This window comes from Schistocerca piceifrons, chromosome X, assembly GCF_021461385.2.
Source record: "Schistocerca piceifrons isolate TAMUIC-IGC-003096 chromosome X, iqSchPice1.1, whole genome shotgun sequence".
Lineage (NCBI taxonomy): Eukaryota > Metazoa > Arthropoda > Insecta > Orthoptera > Acrididae > Schistocerca > Schistocerca piceifrons.
Genome location: NC_060149.1, coordinates 861,970,945 through 861,998,535, shown reverse-complemented (window position 1 = coordinate 861,998,535; position 27,591 = coordinate 861,970,945). Strand labels below are relative to the sequence as shown.

Genomic DNA, 27,591 nt, shown 5'->3' with positions numbered 1-27,591 from the left:
ATTGCCAAATGCATTGAGGGTGACGGACATCATTTTGAGCATTTATTGCATTAATGTGGTATTTACAGGTAATCACGCTGTAACAGCATGTGTTCTCAGAAATGGTAAGTTCACAAAGGTACATGTATCACATTGGAACAACCAAAATAAAATGTTCAAATGTACCTACGTTCTGTATTTTAATTTAAAAAACCTACCTGTTACCAACTGTTCATCTAAAATTGTGAGCCATATGTTTGTGACTATCACAGCGCCATCTGTCACAAAACAAAAAAAGTGGTCCAACTATAACATTCATATTTCTTTACATACTACACAAATATGTAATAAAAAATGGGGGTTCCTATTTTATAAAAACACAGTTGATATCCATTTGACCTATGGCAGTGCCATCTAGTGGGCCAACCATAGCACCATCTGGTTTCCTCCTTCAAGCTAGACTAGTTTCATTCTCTGTAGTTTTTTCGTTTGATGCTTATTTCATGAGATATTTGGCCCAGTCATGATCAATGGACCCCCCCCCCCCCCCCCCCCCCCGTATACAGTTACAATTATAAAATTGTATTTATATAGTTTCAGCTCACATGCCCATTCTTCTATATGTTGCTCTACTCAAAATTTTTTAGTTCCTACATGTTTCACACTATGGTAGCTTTTAACACAGTTGGCAACTACTTCTTTTTCCACATTGTCTCACCTTACATGTGCTGACAGCTTATATACACTTACGTTTACCTCTTCCATATCTGTGAGTATATGATGTTCAGACAAGCATAGTACATCTATTACATTCTCTGTTTTTAAATCTTCCAAACAAACAAGTAGCTCATCTACTTTGTTTTTTAATCACCTGATATTCTGATGCAGTATACTAACATTACTTTTTACTGTACTTTTCTAAGAATCTTGTGATATTTTAACATCCTTAGTACCTGCCTGTCTGAGCTTCTCATTGTGCTTGTATCCTTTCAATGTTGTATCACTGGACACTGATCCTAGCCTCCAAAAGAGAAAGGAGTTTCAGTGGCCCCCTTGAGGATTCTCCTATCAACCCATACAAATGAATATGTAATGTAATATTTAATTGGGTTAACTGATGACATCTGGTGCTTGATAGTGACTTTGTTATCATGTCTGAAATAATTCAATTTGTTGAAATTTCCTCCACTGTGATTTCTCCTGAGTCAGTTACTTCCCTGATGAAATGATGCCTGCTGTCAATGTGTTTAACATGATCTTTGTATTCACTTGTCTTCGGCAGATCACCTTTGTTGCTGCAAAATCTGACAACTTTAAGGAAGGGAACAAGAGTGTTCATGATGAAGTAAATGGTTAAGTGCATGGTAAATGTACACTATGCAAGTGAGTGTTATCGGTGTAAGACTGGAAGGACTACAAAAATCTATATTGACTATCAAGTTGTATATGCTAACTTCAGAACATGAAGACCAGCTTGTCAAGGAGACATAAAACACAATAGAGAAAATCATGAATAACAATGAAACATGCTGCAAAATAGTAATGGGCAATTGGAATGCTGTTGTGGGGGAATGATAGGAGGGAACAACAGTAGGCAGTCAGAGTCTTGGAAGGAGGAATGGCATTAACTGGCAGCCTATTGATTTCTGCATGGAAAGACAGCTAATAGTTACAAACACAAGATGAGGATCAACAGTTTGAAGTCACCAGGGGATAAATATAGAAACCAAATTGATGTTATACTGATGGAAGAAACGTATAATAATGGACTCAAGAAGTGTCACACACTACTAGATGCAGATATTAATAGAAAGTGCAATTTCCTTATGGAAGGAATATAAATAAAAATGTAAAAATTGGAGAAGGCTGCAATAGTGAAGAAGTAGGATCTAAAGAAAATGAGATAATGTGTACAGATAAATGCTATCAATTGAGCTTGTTAACACATTGTGAGATAAAGAACCACCTAATAATGTCCATGAGGCTGAAGTATATTAAAGATGGAATCACAAAATCTGGGCAGGAAAGTATGGGATATGTGATATGAAAAAAAGGGGAAATGATTTGGCAGATGGAAGAGAAAAGAGAATTCAAAAACAAGAACAATGAAACTGAATGAAAGATGTACAAGAGGTTGAACAATGAATTGTATCAAAAACAGAAGAAGCTATGAAAAATGGCTAAAAGAAGAGTCTGACACAACTGAAGGCTTGGAGAGGAAGGGAAGATATGATTTACTGTACCAACAACAGAGAAAACTGACAACATGGCATTTGTTGTTATTTGAGCTCTAAATGAAAATGTGCTTTGGTTTATACTGAATAATAAATTTTGCTCTTACACAGGATGAATGTAACACAATCAGTGACAAAACATGAATTAAGCAAAAGAAGATATATAAAAAATGCGTCCATACCAACAACACTGAAGATGTTTTCTAGAAGAGGCATTAATTCTAAGTGACAACTTCCAACACATACACTAGAAGTGATATCTCAGAACTTCATCTTCATAGTACAAATTCTTGGATTAATTGATGACATCTGGTTCTTGATAGTGACTTTGTCATCATGTCTGAAAGAATTCCATTTATTGAAATTTGTTCCACTGTGATTTCTCCTGGGTCAGTTACTTCCCTGATCAAATGATGCCTGCTGACAGTGTGTTTAATGTGATCTTTGTTTCCACTTGTCTTCAACAGATCACCTTTGTTGATGCAAAAAATTTATCAGACTCTCTTCTAGGAGAGGGGAGGGGATATTTCTCATTGTAGCTGTTGTGGCCAATGTACTTCCTGACAGTCAGAGGTGCTCTGCTTTTGTCATTGAGAGGGCTACTGTTGGTTGTTCTTTGCTGTTTTATGAATTCGCTGCACCCTGTGACATAAATAAAAAAACTGAAGCTCAATTTTCTATTCCCAGTGCCCCAGGCCTGTCTGCATCAGTGTATCCTGTTATTTCATGGTCCTCATTTATTGAAAATTGTGGTTTAAAATCTTTAGTTCCCTTTAGATATCACAGGATTCTTTTTACAGCTTTCTAGTGGGAGTAATCCTAGTTTATTATTAAGCAGACTTACCACTCCAGTTGTATGTGCTAGATCTGATCTAGCACCTAGTTGTGCATACATTAGGATACCTATGGCTTCTCTGTGTAGGATATTCTTCATGGAATTTTTTCTTATTCTTTCTTTGGACTCATTTCATGAGCTTGTACTTGGTTACTATCTAACAGTGTGGAAACCAGTTGGCAGTCCTCCAGGTTATATTTTTGTAAAATCTTATTTATATAACGAGTGTGGTCCAGTCATAAAAGTCCACACTTGTGGTCTCTTGTTACTCAGATTCCTAGACAGTTGGATAAATCTCCAAGGTCCATTAGTTTGAATTGTCCCTTCAGTTTCTCTTCAAATGCAATTTGTTGTTGCAGATTGTTGCATAAAATCATGATCTATGTAAACTGCTACAATGAATATATCACTTCCTTAATTACTGTATTAAACACAGAGGCCAGCTGAAATTTAAACATAGTACAGCTTAATCCATTTTGATGTTCCAACAGCAACTTCCCTATATCAATCTGTAGACTGTTTTCTTAAGTCTTTTAATGACTTCATCTTTGAATGTTTTTGTCATGTAGCCAACCATGGGAATTTTCACATAAATTTCTTCTTTCAACTTTCCTTCTAAAGAAGCTTTCACTATTTCACAATGATCAATGTGCAAGGGATATTTAGGAACTAGACTAAATAAATGTCTGAGTTAATTGTCTCATATTATTGGTGTGTATGTTTCTTCATAGTCGAAACCTCTTACTTGTGCATAGCTGTTAATTAATAGATTAGCTTTATAGTGAATTATTAGCCCTTTTAAGCCTCTTTTTAGCTTAAAGAAACACTTGGTGTCAATTGTTTTTTGGCCTGGAGTCAAGGCTGCTGATTCCCAAGTTTGATTTTCTGGGTGAGACTTTAATTCCTCCTGATTTGCTTGAAGCCATTTCTGCAACTCATTAGATTGCAGTCCTTCTTCCAGTGTTGATGGTTCTGACTCTTCAGAATCTTTTGTATGATAGGACATGCAATCATCCATTTTCTTTGACCCTGGTATTTGGAATATCTTCTGAACACTTGTTGAGATGTTTCAGAATATTCTTTTATTTTGACTGAGGCTGATTCTTCTGAAATTCTGTTATCCAGTGTGGCATCCCTCGAATCGTCTTGCACCTCAGTGCTTTCCTCCTTACCCGTGTCAATGGAATGAATACCAGGTTTGGTTCCAGAACATGATCAGATGTTCGTGGCTTGTCATTAATCTTATGAATTGTTGTTTCTTTAAAGATTACACATCTTGCTTTTATAATTCTTTGATAAACAGGATGGAACAATCAGTATGCCTTGCTGTCTTTGCAGTATCTGACAAGTACGCACTGAGCACATTTCTTGTACCATTTGTGCCTATTGACTCTTGGTAAATGAACATACGCCTTACTGACAAATAATCTCAGATGTTGAAGGTCAGGTTTCTTCCCCAAGAAAGCTTTCTCTGGAATTATGTTGTTAAAAGCATTTATCAGGAATCTGTTAATAAGACAAACTGTGGTGGAGGTTGCTAATTCCCCAAATTTCATAGATAATTTTACATCAAACAGCACACATCTTGCCTCCTCCATGATCACTCCATTATATCTCTCTGCTACACTATTTTGTTCTGGAGTGTAGGGAACCATGGTTGGATGTCTAACTCCTTCATCCCTAAAGAATTTTGTCATCCTTTCATTTACATATTCATTTGCATTATCAGTTCACAAGACACAAAGTCTTTCACCTGTATGATTCTCTAAAGTTTTTTTAATTGTGAATAATCTCAATACTTGGTACTTATACAAAAAAATTCTCAAAACATTATCAATTAGAGTTAGAAAATATTTAGCTCTACAAGTTGATGTGGATTGCATTGCACGACCCAAATCTGAATGAACCAACTCTAAAATCCTTTATCTCTAGAAGTGTAATGTGGGAAGGAAAATCTGGTTTGCTTACCTTCTAGGCATGCAGTTCAGAGGATGTCAATGCATCCTTTGTATCTAATACCATTAGCCAAACCCTTTTGTAATTATTCTGTTGCATGTGAGGGCAGGTGTCCTAATATGTTATACTATAATTTTGCATCATTAGACAAGGATACACATTTTGCTTCAAAACTGTGATCACTTGGTTGCTCCAGTCTATACATTTCATTGATTAATGATGCTGTGGCTATTAATTTCTTCTCTGCATCGTGAATGCAACAGACCCTATAATCAAAAACGATAGGGTAGCCCTGTTGTGCTTACAGAAAGTAAATTTGTACTAAACTGAGGCACATAGAGCTCATCTATCACTCTAACATCTGTTGTCTCTCTGCCTGCTAGTGCTTCAATATGTGTGTTCAGCCTGTCCCTTTAATGGATAAGTTTTCATTATTAGTCACAACCATTTGTGAATTGGGCACTGACACTGTGAAACTGAAATCACCAGAAGCACCAGAATCCACATATCACCATTCTTTGCATATAGCTTTAGCTGATGCTAATATTTTTAAGAATGTCTCATAACTTGTTTCTTTCGTGGCAGATTTTTCACTTGCTTTGTTTTTACTGTGACAGTTCTTCACTGTGTGTCCATATTTGTTGCAGTTGCAACACCTCTGACCTCTGGTGCTGTAATGTGGGTTTATTGCAGCTGCCCTTTTTATTTTCTTGAAGGGCTGCATCATTAAAATATGAACTGCCAGTTTCATCATCCTTTACTTCCAGTACAAATCTGTTTTTATTGGAATTTCCATTATCAACATTTTGGAGTTCTCTAAAATCATTATCACTGGATTTTACTCTTTAGGCAGCCCATATAACTAAATACATACTACCCACTCATCTTGCACTTAGAAGTTAAGATCATTTAATTTGTTTGATAGTGAAATTATTATTGACATTTATTCTTCCGCAGACAAACAGTTCTCCAGCCTTGTTGTTAAAAATTTTCTCAACACTCCCATTCTTCAGTAAAGTCCTGAGTCCTCATAAATTTGTTTTAGTCTTTCCCATACTTCTTTTGTAGTTGTGGGTGTTTTGTAGATGCACATAAACAGTGGAGTGAACTGATAATTTCATTTTAGTCCTTGCGGTACATATCTTATCTCATCTTTGATCTCTCCCACTACACACTGCCACAATTGTTCCTGTTGCAAATAAGTTTTCATTGCAAACTGCCATTTGTTGTAGTTTTATCTTCTTTTTAGTTTTTTGATTAATGGAAACATGTTAGCAGTGCCAGAATTCATTATGTCAGCATTCTATGTTTATGTGTTGAAATGAACTTTCTTAGCATTATGGAGAGACACACATTTTTGTTTGTTTCAAATAAGCTGCTGTTTTTATGTTATACTGGCAGAGTGGGTAGCTGGACCCACAACCTGTTGTTATTTGAGCATTAAATTAAAATGCAGTTATGGTTTGGAACTGAAGAATAAACTTTATTTTTACACAGAATGAATGTACATGATCAATGACAAACCCAAATTAAGCAAACAAACATACATACAAAGTGCCCATTGCAGCAACACCAAAGATGAATTTTCTAGTAGGGTTATTGATTATAAATGACACCTTCCAACACTATCAAAATAGACCAAGAAGTTCTAGTAAGGAAATTCTCAGTAAAACGGAAAACACAGTATACAAAGATCAAAAGAAAGACCTTCAAGGATGAGAAGACTATTGGAAAGTGCTATATGACAAAGGTCACAAACTGAGAACTCTGGAACTTGAATCCTTGAATTATGTGGATGATGGTTTCCTGTTTTCATTAAATTTGTGATGTTTGACTCTTTGATCACATTTTACTGCCATATGCACAGATACCCTGGCTGTATGCAGTCAAGAGCAGAGATTTCCATACCCTCTGTCTTCTCTACTGTCTTATAAATGTACACTGCCCCTCATATCTCTCCTTCAGAGCAAAATACTTTCTGTTGCACTCCATCATTCAGCTGCTTTCTCAAAGTCCTTCTCAGTAAGTATCCATCTCTGGAATGACCTCCCACATTATCTTAGAGGACTGAATGTCATCTTCAGCTTCAGAAGACAGTGAATGGAATATCTACTAAAGCAACAATGATGATTACCATTTATGCAGTCATTATCCCTGTACATCTGGATTTCCACACTGACCTTCCTTATTTCCCAGTATTCTTAGCTGGTGCAGTCTCCTTAACCCTTTCTGATCCACTATCAGACTATGTCTGACACTACGATTTTCTGCTATGGCTCTGATGTTGACTGATGTGTGATGCCTTTCCATTATTGTGCTTTCTATATCTTCCATTGTTGGAATTCAGTAGGTACATGGCAGCACTTGGTATGATCTGACTACCCAAAGAATATTGTATTCACACATTTCTAGAATGATAATGGGTGGTAGAAAACATGTAAGTGATAATGCTATTGTCAGTTTGGCAAGTAGCTTGGAAGTTTTATCATGATGGCAGTGGTGATCTCATGAAGTTTCCTTTTCTTTCATGCAGTGAGGTTTCACCATTCCTCATGGTTTTCAACCAAAATCTGAACTTGAATATTTCCAACTCTTCTTCACTGATGATATTAGTGAAATTGTGAGTGCTACAAATATTTATATTACAGAAGAGATACAAGGAGTCACTCCACTTACAAAACACTCATTGTGGTATTCATGGAGAGATATTTCATTAGAAGAAATGAAGGCTTATCTTGGTGTAATATTCAACATGGCCTTGAATGTAAAGACAGAATTAGTTGAACATTTTATAGAATACTGAATAGAATGAACACAATTTTAATGATGTTTTCTTCTTGTCTCCATTTCTTGTCTTCTTTTCCCCTAAATATTTTGAATGCTGCATTTAGTTCCTCCTGTCACAGCTCAATTGTGTCAATGTATAAGAGGGAGCACGGTGAAGAATGTTAATGAGTACACTGACGGTAAACCCAAAGAACTTTACATACCAAAAAGAAAGGCAGCAATAGATGAGAGCAAAGTAGGATTCAAAGGAAGAATTCAATTCAAGTGCTACAATCCAAAGAAGCCTACGAAGTGTGATTTATGAATTTTCTGTCTGTGTGCTCCAGAAAATGGTTATGCTTCTCTCACATTCAATAGTGTGTAAAGACAACTACAAAAAGTCTAATTTGTTCTCATTTACATTTAGCAACCCAAGTAGTCGTTCATATCACATCATTACTGACAGTATCTGCACAAGCCCTAAACTTGCTCAGGAACTGCACAAATGAAATTTCATCTGTCAGAAGGATTCTGTTTGAAGAAGATGAAACTTGCTTAACATGAGTTACGTGCCTATAAAAGTGAGATGGAAATTGTGTCTTCCATTCCATGACAAGAGGTTAGTGACCAAGTTGAGTGCATTCTTTGGTCCTTACTACCCAATTGTTACAGGAAGAGCCTGTGCAGTTCCTAAAACCAACTGTCATTTTGGAATACAAAGGTCATCATATAAGGGATGGTAAAAATTCTACTTCTGGCTGATTGAAGTTGCTGCAGTGAACTGCTGTATTCTTTAGTCAATAGACAACAATGAATGTGCAGAACAACTGCAGACTCACCTTTCCCATGGAAGAAATCTAACCAGATAGCTAGTCAGTCAGGTGAGAGATACAAATTCAAAGGAAAGAAGAAGACCAACATCATCTGACACCAAGGAAAGACTAAATGAGAAGATTCATGTTATAATGCAAAATGAAAACCAAATCAGCAGAGGTTCGCATGTTTTGCAGCAAATGCAAGGAGAAATGAGGGAACAGAGAAACAATTTTCTACTGTGAAACATGCAAGATGAAGCCTTGACTACAACCTGAAGAATGCTTTAAGAAGCACCATACACAAAAAATTATAAGCAAACACCAACATAGTTTCAAAAAAAGAGAAAATAAAGTTCTCAAGTGACCTTGTATTCCACTTTATTTTTTAAACAGCAGCATTATAACCTATAATGCCTTACATCCTTACCTGCATAAAATAAGTAACAATTGAGGAGAATGCAGTGATCAGAAAAACTGGACTGGAAAGGATTAAATTTCCTTCTCTCAAAATCTGCTATATCAGAAAACATCTATTTTACACCCCAATAAATTCTTTTTATATATGCCACTATCATTATTGTTGTTATAGTCATCATTATTATTATTATTATTATTATTATTATTATTATTATTATTATCTATCATCTATCATCATCATCACCATCATTCATGACAGCAGCAGCACTAGAAGAAGCACTGCCAGTTTTAACTTTATTAGTTAAAAGTCAGTGTTATTTATTCACATTGTCACTACAGACACTCAAATCATTTCAGCAGTATTTGTCATATTAAAATTGTTATATATTAGGTAAATATGATATACTGTATGTGATAAACCCTGGTCTGATATAGGAGATTGTCTGATGGGTCTAATGAGATCAAGTTAAATAAATAATAACTAAATAGATCAAATTAATTAGAAAAAAGGACAAACCATACGAAAAGACACATGTGGAATAGCTGCAATGAAAAATAAATTTCGCTGAAGTATAAGCACCAAGAAGGAACACGGAAAATACTCAGATTATGTAACAAATATATGACAGGAGGATTTTCGACGGTGGTAATGATTCCAGTATCAAATAAAAAAGGAATGAAGAAAAGTAATGTGAACACTGGACAAATAGTCTGACTTCAAACATACTCAAATTTATGTTAATAATCACAAATAAAACATTGGAGAAGATAAAAGGAGGAAAATTTGGCTGAGAAGTAGTGTGGTTTGAGAAGGAATACAGACACAAGGTATGCAATAGGACTCTTTGGCTAAAAGGTTTATCAGGAATGAAAGAGATTTACATATGTATTTTATAGAGCTGGAAAAGTCATTTGACAATGTGGCTTGGAATAAGCTTGCAACTATAATGAGAACTGGGGAATGAGACAATACATAAATTCATTATATACAAACTGTAAACATCAAAGTGACAGAAGGAAGTGCAAACTGCACTGAACTAGGAAAAGGACTAACAAGGCCACTATCTGTCTCCTACTTTTTTCAGTCTGTATTTAGAGTGTATGACTGAACACTGCCCACCAGATGACACAGGGATACCAACTACAGGCAGAAAAATATGGTGCCTGTGGTACACAGGTGACATGGGCCTTTTACCAAACAACTGAGAAATAGCTGCAAGAAACAGTGGATGTCATTGAAGCTAAAGTAAATACCTACAAAATGAAAATCAATATGAAGAAAATGAAAGTGATGGCACTAGGAGGAAGAAAAGGATATATGTAGAGCTGAAAGGAGAATTATTAGCACTTTTGCAAAGTTTTAAATACCTAGCAGAATGGAAAGTGACTGGAAGTGTATCACAGAAATGAAAAACATAAAGTAATGGCAAAATAGGTTTTCCGTAATAAGATACTTTTTTTCAGTACCACTAATGAACATTTGAGGAAATGACTGATAAAGCATTTTGTACAGAGCATCCCCTGTATGGTGCTGAAATGCAAACAAGAAAGAGAGACAGAGCAAAGCTGGGGGCTTTTGAGATGTGGATGTGGCAGAGGATAGAAAGAATAAGTTAAATGGATAGCATAACAAATGAGGTGGTACTGAGAAGAGTGGGAGAGCAGAGATAGTTACTGAATGTAACAATAATAAGGAAAAGAAACTGGATAGACATATGCTAAGAATGAAGGAGTGGCTCATAAAAGCAGCCTTAGTGTGCTAGACAATAGAAAATACAGCAATGTTAAGGAAATGATGGATCGTGAGAAATGTAGATGCAAAGGATCTGCTAACAAAGCAGAAAACTGTTTATGTTGTTATAAAAGGCCGGAAAGCAATGGATCACTGGCAATGTAGATGCAAAGAACCTGCTAACACAACAGAAATCTGATGACGTTGTCATGTGTGGGTGATATAAGGTCTGCAATTTGGTTTCATGTTGACATTCTCAGTATTTGAAACACACACAAACACACACACAGTGGTGTTGTCACGCATTGTTTTTCAGCTGATTGTGCAGTTACTATGAAACCAAGCAGTAGATGCACTTTAATCTGACAAGAACAATACTGATTAAGTAATTCTTGAAGAGAGTTACTGTTATCTTACATATGTTATATTTAACCAAGTGTGACTGGTTATAATGTCTTCTCCATATACAAAACTTTGGAAAGTTACAACCACAGACTCAGCTTAGCCACTCAAAAGGGTTATGCTTTGTGTTGTACTGATTAGAATGAAATATCTTACAAATACTTTTTGTTAATAATGCATAAATGTCTAGAGAGATGAAAGAAATGAAAAAAAAGACAAAGTAAAAGTTCTATTCTTTAAAAAAACAAATAGTTCCTGTGGTTTAGTTAATGATCTGAATAGCTTATTTCTTTTTCAAAAGAACAAATGGATTTCACTTTTTTAAAGATACATGGCAAGTTCTTCATTCTGTTATCAAAACCTCTAAGTATGGTCACTTAATGTATGAAAATAACACCTAGCATTATATTACCATCTTCCTCTGTTGTAGCAGTGACTTCTTTACTGTGTGGGCCAGCGCCAGCTCTGTTGTATGCTTGAACTAAGACACTGTACTCTGTAAATTTCTGCAATTCATTCAATGTATTTTGCAGTTCCATTCCAGGGGTTACTTCAAAAGTTTTGTAATGGAATGGCTCTGATGAATTGCTGATCTTATACCCAATATAATATCCCAATATTTCTCCATTTTGTAGGCTTTCATCAGGTGGCTGTAATTAAAAAAAACAGTTATTCAGTTTCTCTATACATTTTCACACAGCATCTTTATATATGTTTCAGATATAAGTAATGCCTAAATTCATGTATGGTATTACATTTGTAAACAAAAAATTCAAGTGCAAACAAACTATATTTTTTGCAGTGTTACATTCAGTGAACAGAACTTAAACCAAAAATACTGATATAATTGAGATCATCATCTATGACAGTCTGTTTTAAGAACTGTTGATTGAATAGCTTCTAGACAATGCTGCTATGGCATGTTTTTTTATCTCTGTTCTATGTCTATTGAATGTGATATGTTGTCTTATTGTGAGTAGTAATGGATCATGGGAAAATTAAATAATCATTCTTTAAAATCATGTAATAAACTAGGTGACTTGTTGGTTTGTTTATTTATTTAAAATGATAAATGTAATTTATCAGACTGTGAACATATTCATGTATAAAATAACATTACAGAAAACAATGTTTGGTATAATTCAAAAATTTCAAAAATGTTTGTACATATACCAGACTGATGTAAACACTTTACAAACCACAAAATAAATACAACTTAACAGTTTCATAATAATCTCACAGGAGAAATTAATGTGCCAATACATCAGCAACCCATTTTGATTAAAATGTGAAATAGGGGACACACACAAAATATAGAATGCATTACAATACAACTGAATCAGCAGCTCAGACGGTTTTGCGACTGTGATGGCTGCAGATTCCTTGAGTTGGGCCATAGGGTGGTGGGGTTTCGGGTTCCGCTGAATAGGTCAGGACTTCACTACACTCAGCTGGCGGCTACACGGGTAGCGGAGGCTGTGTGGCATGGACTGGGTGGTTTTTTAGGTTAGAAGGCCTCGGGAAAGTACGGGGTGGGCTGCAATCTCAAAGGGTGCATGGCAAATACAGGACATTCTTGGATCAAGGAACAGTCGGAATTGTAGTTGTAAATTGTAGTAGTTGTGCTGGGAAAGTCTCTGAGCTTCAAGTGCCAATAGAAAGCACAGAAGCTGAAATCGTTATAGGTACAGAAAGCTGGCTAATGCCTGAAATAAAATCTGCAGAAATTTTTACGAAGTCTCAGATGGTGTTCAGAAAAGATAGATTAGGAAGAATTGGTAGTGGAGTGTTTGTGTCTGTCAGTAGTGGTTTATCTTGTAGTGAAGTCGAAGTAGATACTCCATGCAAATTGGTATAGGTGGAGGTTATACTTAACAGCTGAACTAAGTTAATAACTGGCTCCTTCTACAGACCCCCAGACTCCGTGATATAGTTGCTGAAAGAGTTCAGAGAAAATTTGAGTCTCGTAACAAAAAAATACCCCACTCATACGGTTATAGTTGGTGGGGACTTCTACCTTCCCTCGATATGTTGGCAAAAATAACTTGTTCAAAACTGGTGGTAGGCAGGAAACATCTTCCGAGATTGTCCTAAATGCTTTCCCCGAAAATTATTTCGAGCAGTTAGTCCACGAACCAATGCAAATTGTAAATGGTTGCGAAAACACACTTGACCTCTTAGCCACAAACAATCCAGACCTAATAGAGAGCATCATGACTGATACAGGGATTAGTGATCACAAGGTCGTTGTAGCTAGGCTCAATGCCATTTCTTCCAAATCCACCAGAAACAAATGGAAAATAATTTTATTTAAAAAAGCGGATAAAGTGTCACTAGAAGCCTTCCTAAGAGACAATCTCCATTCCTTCCGAACTGACTATGCCAATGTAGACGAGATGTGGCTCAAATTCAAAGACATAGTAGCAACAGCAATTGAGAGATTCATACCTCATAAATTGGTAAGAGATGGAACTGATCCTCCATGGTACACAAAACAGGTCCGAACGCTGTTGCAGAGGCAATGGAAAAAGCATGCGAAGTTCAGAAGAGCGCGAAATCCCGAAGATTGGCTAAAATTTACAGACGCGCAAAATTTGGCACGGCCTTCAATGCGAGATGCCCTTAATAGGTTCCACAACAAAACATTGTCTCAAAATTTTTTAGAAAATCCAAAGAAATTCTGGTCACATGTAAAGTACACAAGCAGCAAGACGCAGTCAATACCTTCGCTGCACAGTGCTGATGGTACTGTTACCAACGACTGTGCTGCTAAAGCGGAGTTGTCGAACACAGTTTTCCGAAATTCCTTCACCAGGAAAGATGAATGGAATATTCCAGAATTTGAAACACAAACAGCTGCTAGCATGAGTTTCTTAGAAGTAGATACCTTAGGGGTTGTGGAGCAACTCAAATCGCTTGATACGGGCAAGTCTTCAGGTCCAGACTGTATATCCTTTCGGATTACGCTGATACAATGGCTCCCTACTTGGCAATCATATACAACTGCTCGCTCACCGATAGATCTGTACCTACAGATTGGAAAAATGCGCAGGTAGCACCAGTGTTTAAGAAGGATAGTAGGAGTAATCCATCGAACTATAGACCTATATCATTGACGTTGGTTTGCAGTAGGGTTTTGGAGCATATACTGTATTCAAACACTATGAATCACATTGAATGGAACGATCTATTGATACGTAATCAACATGGTTTCAGAAAACATCATTCTTGTGCAACGCAGCTAGCTCTTTATTCGCATGAAGTAATGGCTGCTATCGACAGGGGATCTCAAGTTGATTCCATATTTCTAGATTTCAGGAAAGCTTTTGACACCGTTCCTCAGAAGCGACTTCTAATCAAGCTGCGGGCCTATGGGGTATCATCTCAGTTGTGTGACTGGATTTGTGATTTCCTGTCAGGAAGGTCGCATTTCATAGTAATAGACAGCAAATCATCGAGTACAACTGAAGTGATATCAGGTGTTCCCCAGGGAAGCGTCCTGGGACCTCTGCTGTTCCTGATCTACATAAATGACCTGGGTGACAATCTGAGCAGTTCTCTTAGGTTGTTCACAGATGATGCTGTAATTTACTGTCTAGTAAGGTCATCTGAAGACCAGTATCAGTTGCAAAGCGATTTAGAAAAGATTGCTGTATGGTGTGGCAGGTGGCAGTTGAAGCTAAATAACGAAAAGTGTGAGGTGATCCACATGAGTTACAAAAGAAATCCGCTGGAATTCAATTACTTGATAAATAGACAATTCTTAAGGATGTCAATTCAACTAAGTACCTGGGTGTTAAAATTACGAACAACTTCAGTTGGAAAGACCACATAGATAATATTGTGGGGAAGGCAAGTCCGTTGGCAGGACACTTAGAAGATGCAGCAAGTCCACTAAAGAGACAGCTTACACTACACTCGTTCGTCCTCTGTTAGAATATTACTGCGCAGTGTGGGATACTTACCAGGTGGCACTGACGGAGGACATCGAAAGGGTGCAAAAAAGGGCAGCTCGTTTTGTATTATCACGTAATAGGGGAGAGAGTGTGGCAGATATGATATGCGACGACTGCTACGGTCGCAGGTTCGAATCCTGCCTCGGGCATGGATGTGTGTGATGTCCTTAGGTTAGTTAGGTTTAAGTAGTTCTAAGTTCTAGGGGACTGATAACCACAGCTGTTAAGTCCCATAGTGCTCAGAGCCATTTGAACCATTTTGATATGCGAGTTGGGATGGAAGTCATTAAAGCAAAGACGTTTTTCGTCACAGCGAGATCTATTTACGAAATTTCAGTCACCAACTTTCTCTTACAAATGCGAAAATATTTTGTTGAGCCCAACCTACATAGGTAGGAATGATCATCAAAATAAAATAAGAGAAATCAGAGCTCGAACAGAAAGGTTTAAGTGTTCGTTTTTCCCACGCGCTATTCGGGAGTAGAATGGTAGAGAGATCATGGTTCGATGAACCCTCTGCCAAGCACTTAAATGTGAATTGCAGAGTAGTCATGTAGATGTAGATGTAGATCATCAGGATGGTGAGAAAGCTTTACAGAGACATAAACCTCTGATTCTCAAACAAAATACTCAGCAGAGTAAGGCAAGAGGGAAAACAAGGATGAGGAAGGGGGGGGGGGGGGGGGGGAGGTATTGGGCAGAGGGTAAAATACCAAAATTATAGCTCCCAGAAGTGAGTGAAAACAGGGAACATATGAAACAGAAAAATAGAGGAGATGGCCAAGAAAGACGAACCAGTCGAAAAATGTGAAAGTGATAGAACTGGACCTAATAAATAGCAACAGTGTCATAATAAAATAAACTTACCCTCAAGAAAATCTGACAATATCTTCAAAATCACATATGCCTTTTGATTCAGTCACTTTTATTAAACTAAACTGTTTAGCATGATTCTTTTCAGCAACATGCTGTCATCTATATGTGACCACATATTCTTCGTACATTATGCTGTATAGTGCACAATTGTCTGAAGTATTGGTTCACCTCTTACTTTAGTAACAGACAGCAAAAGGTCATTATTCACAGTGTTGAGAATGGCTGTAATGTGGGATGTGAGTGGGGTAAAGTCAAGTGGCAGAGGGGGGGAGGGGGGGGAGAGGGGGAGGGGGGGAGGGGGGGAGGGGGGGAGGGGGGGGTGCCCGGGATCAGTGTTGCCCTCTAGTATTATGGGTAACACTAAAATATTTCTGTTTGCTGATGACACTAGCTTGGTAGTAAAGGATGTTGTGCGCAACATTGCCTCAATTTCAAATAGTGTAGTTGATTATCTAAGTTTATGGCTTCTAGAAAATAAACTAATGCTAAATCACAGTAAGACTCAGTTTTTACAGTTTCTAGCACACAATTCAACAAGACCCGATGTTTTAATTTCACAAAATGGGCATATGATTAGCAAAACTGAACAGTTCAAATTTCTAGGTGTTCAGATAAGATAGTAAACTGTCATGGAAAGTCCATGTTCAGGATCTTGTTCAAAGACTTAATGCTGCCATTTTTACTATTTGAATGGTATCTGAAGTGAGTGATCATTTGACATGAAAATTAGTCTACTTTGTTTATTTTCATTTGCTTATGTTGTAGGGTATTATATTTTGGGGTAACTCTTCCCACTCTAAAAGGACATTTTTGGCTCATAAACGGGTGGCTCGGGCGATAAGAAGTGTAAGTTCACAAACCTCTTGTCGACCCCTGTTTACGAGTCTGGGTATTTTGACATTGGCCTCTCAATATATATATTCCTTACTGTAATTTCTTGTTAACAGTATTAGCTGATTCCCAAGAATAAGCAGCTTTTCACTCAGTTAATACTCGTCAGAAATCAAACCTGCATTTGGATCGGACTCTCTTAACTCTTGTGCAGAAAGGTGTGAAATATACTGCTGCATCCATTTTCAATGAGCTACCACTCAAATTCAAAAATCTTATCAGTAATCCATGTGCTTTTACATCAAAACTGAATAGTTTCCTCCTGTGTCGCTCCCTCTATTCTGTCGAGGAGTTCCTTGAAATATTAAGCTGATTCTTGTTGTCATGTTGATTGCGTTTACTTAAACTTATGGATTGACTTTTTTCAGGCTCAAACATTTTATTTTTATCTGTTATTACTTTTATGTTGTAATTTAATGTACTGACACATTCCACGACCTTGGAGATTTGATCCTCAATTTGGTCCTATGGAACTTGACATGTAAATAAATACGAGGGTTGGAACTTTAATAATGACAACTATTTATTTACAGCTCATACAAAATGGATACGTGTTTCAAAGTTTTACTGACCTTCAAAGTAGTCACCAGCACTGTGTATAACCCGTTGCTAGTGATGTGGAAGTTGTAGGATACTCTTAGCAGTGTCAGTTGTGTTGACAGTTCGAGCATCACGGTCTATTGCCCAAAGAATTTATAGCAGTTCTGAAGCGAATGCCATGAAGTGTTTCCTTCAGTTTAGAAATCACATGAACTTTAAGGGCTTAAGTCAGGGTAGTGCAGTAGGTGGTATAGCAATTAGCAGCCCCATCAGTCAAACAAATCAGTAACAGCTTGCAATGTATGTGCTTGAGCACTGTCCTGCAAAATGATGGTCAGGTCCTGCAGAAAGTGTCATCACTTCTGTCCCTAAGCTGGTCATAGGTTGTGTTCCAAAAATGAACAGCATAGAGACAGAAGTGATGACACTTTCTGCAGGACCTGACCATCATCTTGCAGGACAATGCTCAAGCACATACAGTGCAAGCTCTTACTGATTTGTCTGACTGATGGTGCTGCTAAGTGCTATACCACCAACTGCACTGCCCTGATTTAAGCACTTGTAAGTTCAACTTGATTTCTAAAGTGAAGGAAACACTTCACAGCATTTTCTTCAGAACTGCTACAAATTCGTCAGGCAATAGGCCACACTGCTCGAACTGTTAACACAACTGATAGTGCTAAGAGTATCCTATGACTTCCACATCACTGGCAATGAGTTATACACAATACTGGTGACTTCTCTGAAGGTCAGTAAAATCTTGAAACACATATCTATTTTGTACGAGCTGTAAATAAATAGTTGCCACTGTTAAAATTCCAACCCTTGTAAAATAAATACGTAAATGAAATTCTCTCTTAGTGTGCCAGTTAGGAAAAATGTAAAAGACATATGGTGTCATTGGTTGAGATATCCCCTAGGACTGCAGAATTGTAAATCATAAAGTGTTTCTTTATTCACACCCCTGGGGTACATTTCTTTTGTAAAGTGTGACTGTTGTGTCATAAGTGTATTAATTAATTCCACAGACCACATCAAATCAGAGAACTTTCCAGGACATGAAATGAGCCAACGTATACTTTAACAAAAACAACAACAAAACATAAGCAAATCGTAAGAACTTAATCTGCACACTCTATTAACAAAAATGTACTGCTAACCGGCTCAATGCTATTCATGCTTATATAAGTGACTGTGATAAATATGTGTGGAGTGTAGTGCCAAGTTTATGTGGCTGACTGTGCTTAGAAAATAGAAAGGAGAAGATGATACCAAGTGTTGGGGCATAGTCTACTCTAGCACCAAGGTGACAGTCAAGTTGAACATTCTCATCAAATAGACAGATCATCATCAATAGTGTCACATGGTCAGAATCACTGAGGCAGTGCATACAGATTTGGAATTTAATGCACAGCATTGGCAAAAGGCATGGTGATCAGAAACTTTGTGCTACCATCTCACCCCCCCTCCACTCCCCAGTCACCTTCGTGGCTGAATACTGGCAGATAAAATTTCTTCCACTACCAGGATTTAAACTGGATATCTCAGAGATGAGTGACACTGCACAAATGTACTTCAGTGGCTTTAACTGTGGAGGTTAGGTCATGGGAGAAAATACTTATGCTTGTGTATAAAGGAATATAGAATCCATCTCTGACACACAGTGAATAAAGGTAGTCCAGAAATAGAGGAAATTAAATCTTTGGATATTATCTGTTTCTTCAAAGTTACTGACTAGTAGTTCAGTGTAGGTGTGGTATTTCATACTTACTGAATTACAGGTTAGTTTGTGTACTTCCAACTATGTTACAATTATCAAATATGCTTTTACTCTGTTTCTGCACAATTTTCAAGTTATTATCCCATACTCTAGAGCACATATTTTGTATTATTTTATCACAATTGTCAATTTAATTTAAACTGCTATATATTCTTTTGTTTTAACACATGTACATCTATTCTTATGTTGAGTGCAATTCTTCATATTAACATAAATATAGTCCTTATAACTGTTATAAATTTCAATGCAGGTGTAGCATTATTTCCTTTTTAATCATACTGCCATCTTCCTTTACACCCCATCCTTGTGCACATACTATTATTTTCTTTTTTCCCCTCTAGTGTTTAGTCTTATGCACACACTATTATTTTTTCCCCTCTAGTATTAAGTCTTAATGTTTTAGATGTGTTCTATTAACATTTGTTTACTGTTTAGCTTAAATATTTGCAATATGTTGCAACTCCGCTGTCAAAGATGATATTTACTCAACTTTTGAGTCTCACTCTTCATGTCTAAAATCTTTATCAAAGTTGTTTACTAAGACTATCCTCTTTGATGTTGATAGTTATTGTTTTCTGGTGGCCTTGTACAATGAAAACTGCTTAACTGAATATGTGAATACTGTCGGAGATCCACATTTTTATGGTTGCTGATTTACAAATATTACATGCAAAATTAATATGAAAAAGAGGAATAATTCCAGATTCACTGGCCAGATTCTACATAGTAGACACTTCTTCAGGTTACTGCTGATAACTACATCACACTGAAGCTGTGTTGTATACCAGCTGAATTTGTTAAGTAGGCACAGTAGACACTTACACAAATACACTTCAAAAATGTTACCATAATGTTACTTTTATCTCTGGTCTTTTCTACTAACAGAAGAAGAAAAATGGTTCTCATTACTCTGTGTCATCTGCCAATTTTCTGTGCACAATTCCTGCCTTTGGCCTTTCTAATCACACAGTTTACAATCTAACATATCACTTAACCATAACTTGAAAGCTTGATTTTGACTTATTCTCTGATGTGCATAGATTTCTTTCTTTTTAGTGCATGATACTAGAAGGTTTGTCTGGAAGGTAATTTCCTAAGTCAATAAAAACTAATTTATTGATCAGATTAGTATAATTCATAAAATTTCTTCAATATAGAACCCATCCTGCATCATGTTTTTACCAGCAAGGTACCCAACCATTGAAGGCATTCCTGGCAGGCCTGGGATGGAATGTCTTTTAGGGCATGTGTAACAGCAGCTCTCACATTGTCCATGGTCTCAAAACAGAGTACTTTCCTGTGTCTTGAACTGGGGAAACAAAATAAAATCTGCTGAAGTGAGATAGAGACTGTACAGGGAGAGGGGGAGTGGAGGAGGCTGGAACAGGACTGCCACATCATATTTGACCAGATAATTCCTCATCAAGAAGCCAATGCACTCAAAATTTTTGGGACCTGTTTTGAACATGTTTTCTTCATCTGCAATTGTTCAATTACTGTCTCATGGACAATGGTTTTGGATACATGAAGAGACTGAGCTATCAGCCATTCTACTGTCGGTATTCAAAAGTTTATATGCACGAGCCACACTGTCTTTGTCTTTCGGTGCTGAAGGTTATCCACAGTGAGATTTGACCTCATCATCATCCCAGTCTTTATTCAAAAATATCTTATTCCACCAAAATATCTGCCATTTTAACAAACATTCGTTCCAAAATGTTGCTGAATCATTTGAAACATTCTGATGGCATACTTACCAAGTTTGATGCATAATTTGAATGCATTCTGTTGTTCAAGTGGATGCTGCAAAGCAGCTCGAACACCGTCACCAAACAGAGGTTCATGTAATGACACTTCCTGACTCTCCAGGAGCTCAGAAGAAACTATATTGGTAACTGTGGGAACCTAACAGCTCCAAAGGACAAGAACATGTTCCAGTCAGCAGAAGCTTCAGAATACAATTAGTGACATTACTTTCCAGATAAACCTTGTGTAATTTCAAAATACAGTCAGTATTTTATTTTATTCATGGTTAATCTGTTGTGATGCCTCTCTGAGGAAGGACAACTTGAGTGTTGAGAAAGTGAATTTAAAAGTGACTGATATTTCTAATCCACCATATGTGTATGGTAAACTGTTTACTACTGCTTGTTGTGCAGACCTACTCTACATACTTTTTTGGCTGATTAGCACCACCAGACAGAAAATTTGTCACAGTGTAGATTTTGTTTTTACTTCATGGTAGTATGTAGAATCAAGAAACAGGTTGTCAGCTATTATCTCCTCCAACCATACCCTCTTGGTGGAAATTTTATGGAGACACCATATAAAAAGTATGCATAAATAATTATAAATGATGGCTGTTACTATCAAATACAAAATAAAAATTAATGCTATTCTTACAGTATTTCATAGGACTGTTTCTAGGTGTGTTTGAAGAACTTGTGTACATGTGCTACCAAATGTTCTCAGTGCACTTGTTACATTAATTACCTAATAATATCTGTGCTTTCAACAATATTCATCATTGTGTGCATCAGGAATGCAATTGACACTACAACACAGGCTATCAATGTTTGTATTTGCAAGGGCTGAATGAAAAGTAATGTCTCCACCTTCATTAATTGGGTTTGGATGGGAATATTTTAATAAATCAGATGCAGAAATAATCCTTAGAATGTGATCTTTAATTACCAGAATTCACTTTTCCACATAATCACCAGCTAATTGGATACATTCCTACCAACGATGAGCAAGTTTTCTGAAGCCATCAAAGAAGAAGTCAACACACTGTTTCCACAACCACAGTCTCACAGTTCTCTCAACGTCTTCATCAGAAGCATAATGATGGACCCACAGATCATCTTTCATTATCAGGAACAGATGAATGTCAGATGGCGCTAAATCTGGACTGTATGGAGCTTGGTGAGATTCAGTCTATGAAGTTCTGCTGTGGTGGCACATGAAGTGTGTGGTTTGGCATTGTCATGCTGCAGGAAAACATTTCCCTTTTCCTTTTGGACCCTTGTTAGCCATCATTTCAGAGTTTACAGCATTGTGATGTAATGCTCTGAATTTATTGTTGTTCCATGATCAAGGAGATCAACATGGATAACACCATCTGTCTCCCAGAACACTGTGGCCATGATTTTTCCAGCTGAGGGCTGCGTCTTGAATTTATTTTTCTTTTTCTGGGGCGAGTCTTTGCGTCGATATTCCATTGACTGACGTCTCCTCTCCTGGTCATAATGGTGTACCTTTTTTTTGTCTCTTTTCACAATTGAATGGAGAAAGGCATCACCTTCATTCTCGTAATGCAAGAGGAGTTCCTCACAAATTTCAAGTCTGTGCACTTTTATTTCAGGAGTCAGCATCTGGGGTACCCATCGTGCACAGATCTTCTGATAGCCAAGTACAGCAATAATGTGACCCACACATTCTTGTGAAATGCTGATTGTGCTTGCTATTTCTCTTTGAGTGATACAACTATCATCCTGAGTCAATCTGTCAACATTTTCCTTGTCAAACTTTTATTGGTGGTTGCTGTCACAGGACGTCCAACTCTTTGTTTGTCACGCAGGTCAGATAATCCCACCTCAACATCTTGAAACTTACTCACCCAATGATGCACAGTACTCACATCAACACAATCACCAGAAACTGCTTTCATTCTCTGATGAATATCCTTTGGGGTGACACCTTCTGCTGTCAAGAATTTAATGACTGCACGTTGCTTAGATTGCACTGACTGACCGTCTGTGCAGGGTTCCCTACTTTACACTGTAACAACAGAACCGTTCAATGCTAAGGCCTCCCGCCAACTGGAGCTGTATAGAAGAGGCTATGGAACAAGCCAGTACCTGCCACATGCTAATGCTGCCAACTGTTGAAGAGTTATTGGAGGCACTAATTTTCAATCAACTCTCATACATCCTTGATGATTTTTGTTTATGGGCACTATGCCATCATCTAGGGCATTTTTCTATGCCAAATGTTTACTCTCCTAATGCTGAAGACATCATCAGAGGCTATAAAGATTCAGATAGTAGTACCAAACATAAATAAGCACACCAAGCCAAAATGTTTACACATATCCACATAAAGGTCATGTGATAACATCTTTAGACTGCTGCTTAAGATTGTAGAGTTGCACTGACATGTATTATGGAGCTTGTAGTGCAGAAAAGTTGGTGCATTTATTTTATTTAGCACTAAGGCACTTTTTTAAGTTGTTTTAAGTTGTTTCTATGGCCTTGCTTCTGTACATCCTAGCGTAGTTAGCTTAGCATAATAAGGATTGGATCTTGACAAAACTACACTATCAGAGAAATAAAATTGGTGGTTGCCTCCTACCAGTGCATGATCTGCTAGTGACAATTTATCAGTATTGCCCAGACAACAATTCTTTAAGCTGAGTGTTATAGCTTCTTTTAGTAGCTCCTATGCACACGTAACCACATGTGCAAGGACTTTTCTATACTCCTGCTGTGGCAAGTGGCTGGTGCAGGTAATTTGTGGTGTTCAAATATTCACACAACTTTCTTATTTGTTTATACACTGTATCAATGCTGTCTCTTCTTAGCATCCTGCTGATGTAATCTGTGACTATTTTGCTATGAATGGGAGAAAATTTTCCATTTCAGCAGGGATGCATTCCTATTCAGTGTGTTGGAAGGAAGTTCTTACTTCCACCCTGTGCTGAGTGCATAACCAGTTTTTGACACACACAATTTCCAAAGCCTCTTTGAGCAGAGTAGCTTGAACTGCAGGCTAGAAACTGTCTGTCCTTAAATAAAATCTTGTGCTTATTCATGATGCTGCGTTCAGATATAGCAAATGTTTCTAGATTTCTGTACTGTATGTACTTCTGATGGACAATATGGGGTTGAGAAACAGCTCAAATGGACAGTCTCACATAGCTATTGCCACATTTGCATGGGACATTGTAAACACCTTGTACTGAGGCCATGGGTATCTTTCACAGGAGACATGTGTTCTCTGATTTTCTTAGGCAGCTGAAATATCATTTTAATCCCATTTCTGTTTAAGATTCATCTAATTTTATCTGATATTTTTCTACAGATCATAAGGAATATAATGTGCTGATCTCGTTTTGTTGATTGACTGTATTTGGATTTTTGTTTTCTGGAGACAGCTGACTTGATTTTATGTCTTGATCAACATTTTGTCTGATTACAGAAGTCAGATGATTTATTTCAGCACTTATACAATTCTTCTTCAATATGATTTTAGCTCTTTGTATAGCGTGATGAGGACTGTGCTCATTGGGATACTGCTCTGAAAGTGCTGATTTAGGATACACTGACCAACTAATTCTCACTCAACTAGAATGACTAAAAAGCTAGCTGTCTTTTTTCTCCATTTCTGTAGAAAACTATAGGTTAATATGCATGATTTCCATGTGATCAACAAATTGCTGCAGTGTTTTTGCCACATGGCCATTAATACACTGATAAAAATGGGATAGGTGTTGAGGAGCAGTGTTTAAAGCATATTCTTCAAAATTCTCCATAAAAAAGATTGGACACAGACAACGACAAAGGTTAACCTGTAGCCACTCTATGAGTATGTGGTAACTTCTGTTCCCTTGCATCAGATGAGGGAATAGTAGCACCAACACAAATTAACTTATTGAACTCAATTTTATCCACAAATATCGAATACACAAGACACAATATGTGAACTAGCCAGTGCACAAAAATGAAAGTGAAGTTAAACCAAAGAGTTCAGTCAGTCAAAGCTCAAATATGCTGTCTGAGTGGTCAATGGTCACAACAAGTCATTTCATAATATCTGCCATCATAAAAATTAAGTGGTAGTAAATGTGAATCAGAATAATCTGATAATTTCTAGGGGGAATATTATGAAAAGAATAGACTGCTGCACCCCATTTAGAGAAGACACTGAGTCTCAGACAGCATAACAGAAATACTGCTATGCACTTGAGCTTTCTAAAGTAGGGAACACACACATACTTATATAAGAACAACTCATGCACACATGACCACTGTCTCTGGCTGCTGAGGCTCGACTGTGTACAGTAACTGCACCTGATGGGAGAAGCAATCTTTGCATGTGGGGGTAAGGAGTAGTCTGGAGCAGGGAGTGGGAGGGATAGCAGGATAAGGGTGGGGAAAGGTGTAGTGTTGCTTGTGGGTGCATGCAGGGACATTATGTCGCAAAATTATTGCACTGTATGATAAACATGCTCCTCAACATACTGTCAAGGTAAAGAGAGCTCCTGCTCCGTGGCTCACCACTGCATTATGCCAGTTAATGAATAAACATGTGTTGCACATAGGGCCTTCAAGCATAGCCCAACTCCCGAGGTGTACGAAACTTATAGGAAACTCTGAAACAGAACCAAGCAAAGCATGAGGAATGCCAAAATCAGACATGCCCGCTCTGTCGTATGCGGCACATCAAAACCTGCTGCACTGTGGAAAAAGCTGCGCAGTTTCGGTATAGGGAAGCGAAGATCTGATGCTGTTTATCAAGCGTCTGCAGAAGAATTAAACGATTTCTTCTCAACAGCTGTAAACTGCCACGCAGTGACAAATTACTAGCCCCAAGATATCAATCTCTCGAGAGACAAGTTTTTCCTAAAACATGTCACTACCGGCACAGTACGCAAGGCAATTATGAGAATCTCTTCCGAGGCAGTAGGAAATGATGGAGTGAGCATTGGCATGATTAAGAACGTCGTAGACACTATTACTCCAGTTATCACAGACATCTTCAATCTGTCTTTTGTCAGTAGTACATATTCTACTGAGTGGAAGCAAAGTTTAATTCAACTTGTACCCAAGAATGACAACCCTAAGTCGCCAGGTGACTACAGGGCAATCAGCATACTACCTGAAATATCTAAAGCCCTAGAATACATCGTCCATGAACAGCTGACGGATTACCTCAAAACTCATAACATCCATGACAAATATCAGTCAGGCTTTCGAAAGCACCGTAGTACATCAACTGCATTAATAAAAGTAACTGATGACATTAAACATGCTATGGACAGACGTGAAGCTACCATCCTAACACTGCTTGACTTTAGCAAGGCTTTTGATACAGTTGACTTTGATATATTACTAATTAAAATGAAACAGCTGAATTTCGCAAACAGTGCAATACACTGGTTCGACAGCTACCTCAAAAACAAAAGTCAACAAGTCATTTGTGGGTCGGAAAAGTCATCATGGAAAAACGTGCACTCTGGAGTTCCCCAAGGCTCCATCCTTGGTCCATTACTCGTCTCACTATACATTAATGATATTTCTTCAGTGATTCACTCCTGCAACTACCATCTATATGCTGACGACATCCAACTGTACATAAGTGCAAGCCCCAAGAACATTGCTGACGCAGTAGCGAGTATGAATGCAGATCTTTGCTCTGTTTCTCGATGGGCACAGAACCTAGGTCTGAAACTAAACCCCAAGAAATCCCAGGTCATACTTACGTCTCATCCAAAGTTAATTAGCTGGTACTTTCACGAAACAGTCCCTCAAATACTCCTCAATGGTACCCAACTACCATACCAAAAAACAGTAAAAGACCTTGGAATAATCTTGGATGAGCACCTAAACTGGGAAGAACAAACAGTCACAGCTTGCTGGAAATCACTCTCCTCCCTACATGCAATTCAAAAATTTAGAAAAATATTTCCAACCCAAGTTAAACAAAAATTAGTCCAAACACTAGTCTTGCGTAATCTTTGCTACTGTGATGTAGTTCAACACGGCACAAATAGTAAAAATTCAAGATGCCTCGAGCCAGTGATGAATGCTTGCCTTAGATACGTGTGCAATATACGGTTGTATGATCATATCAGTCCTTCATACTTCCAGCTAGGTTGGATATGCCCACATGAGGCACGCGATCTCCACACGATGTGCTTACTTCATCGATTTCTTAGCCACTGGTGCCCCCAATACTTATCTTCTCACATTAAACACCTATCATCATTCCACAACCGCAATACCAGATCAGATACGTCTAGCATCTTGGCTGTACCTTTACATAACACAAAATATTTCTCCGTGTAATTCTCCATCTCAGCAGTACAACTATGGAACGCGCTCCCCTGTGATCTGCATCTTATCCAGAACCACTCAAAATTCAAAAGGGAACTCAAAACTTACATATTAGGGATGGTATAGCCACCACTGTTGTGCCCCTCTCATCTCTTTCTTTCTCCTCTCCATCATAGCTTCTAACTTTACCATTCTATTTCTCTTCCTCTAACCTATCTACCTCTTCTATATCTCTTTCACCCAATTCTATCATCTTATGCCTCTGCTTGATGAGAATAACTCTCAAGCTGCAAGAACATAATGAGAAAATTCCCAACTAGCAATAGGACTGACATTCATAAAAGAAAAATATGTT

At 37.5% G+C, this 27,591-nt stretch overlaps 1 protein-coding gene across 1 annotated transcript in view; it reads right to left on the bottom strand.

Moving 5' to 3' along the window:
• The window catches only part of LOC124722738 (Down syndrome cell adhesion molecule-like protein Dscam2), a 202,553-nt gene extending 181,590 nt beyond the window's left edge, over nt 1–20,963 (bottom strand). Inside the window, exons 1-2 of the mRNA XM_047247880.1 lie at nt 20,937–20,963; nt 11,549–11,786 (exon numbers count right to left, since the gene is read on the bottom strand). Of these exons, the coding sequence (XP_047103836.1) occupies nt 11,549–11,786; nt 20,937–20,963 (265 nt within the window). The remainder of the gene's footprint in view (nt 1–11,548; nt 11,787–20,936) is intronic.
• Between the last annotated feature and the right edge of the window lie 6,628 nt (nt 20,964–27,591).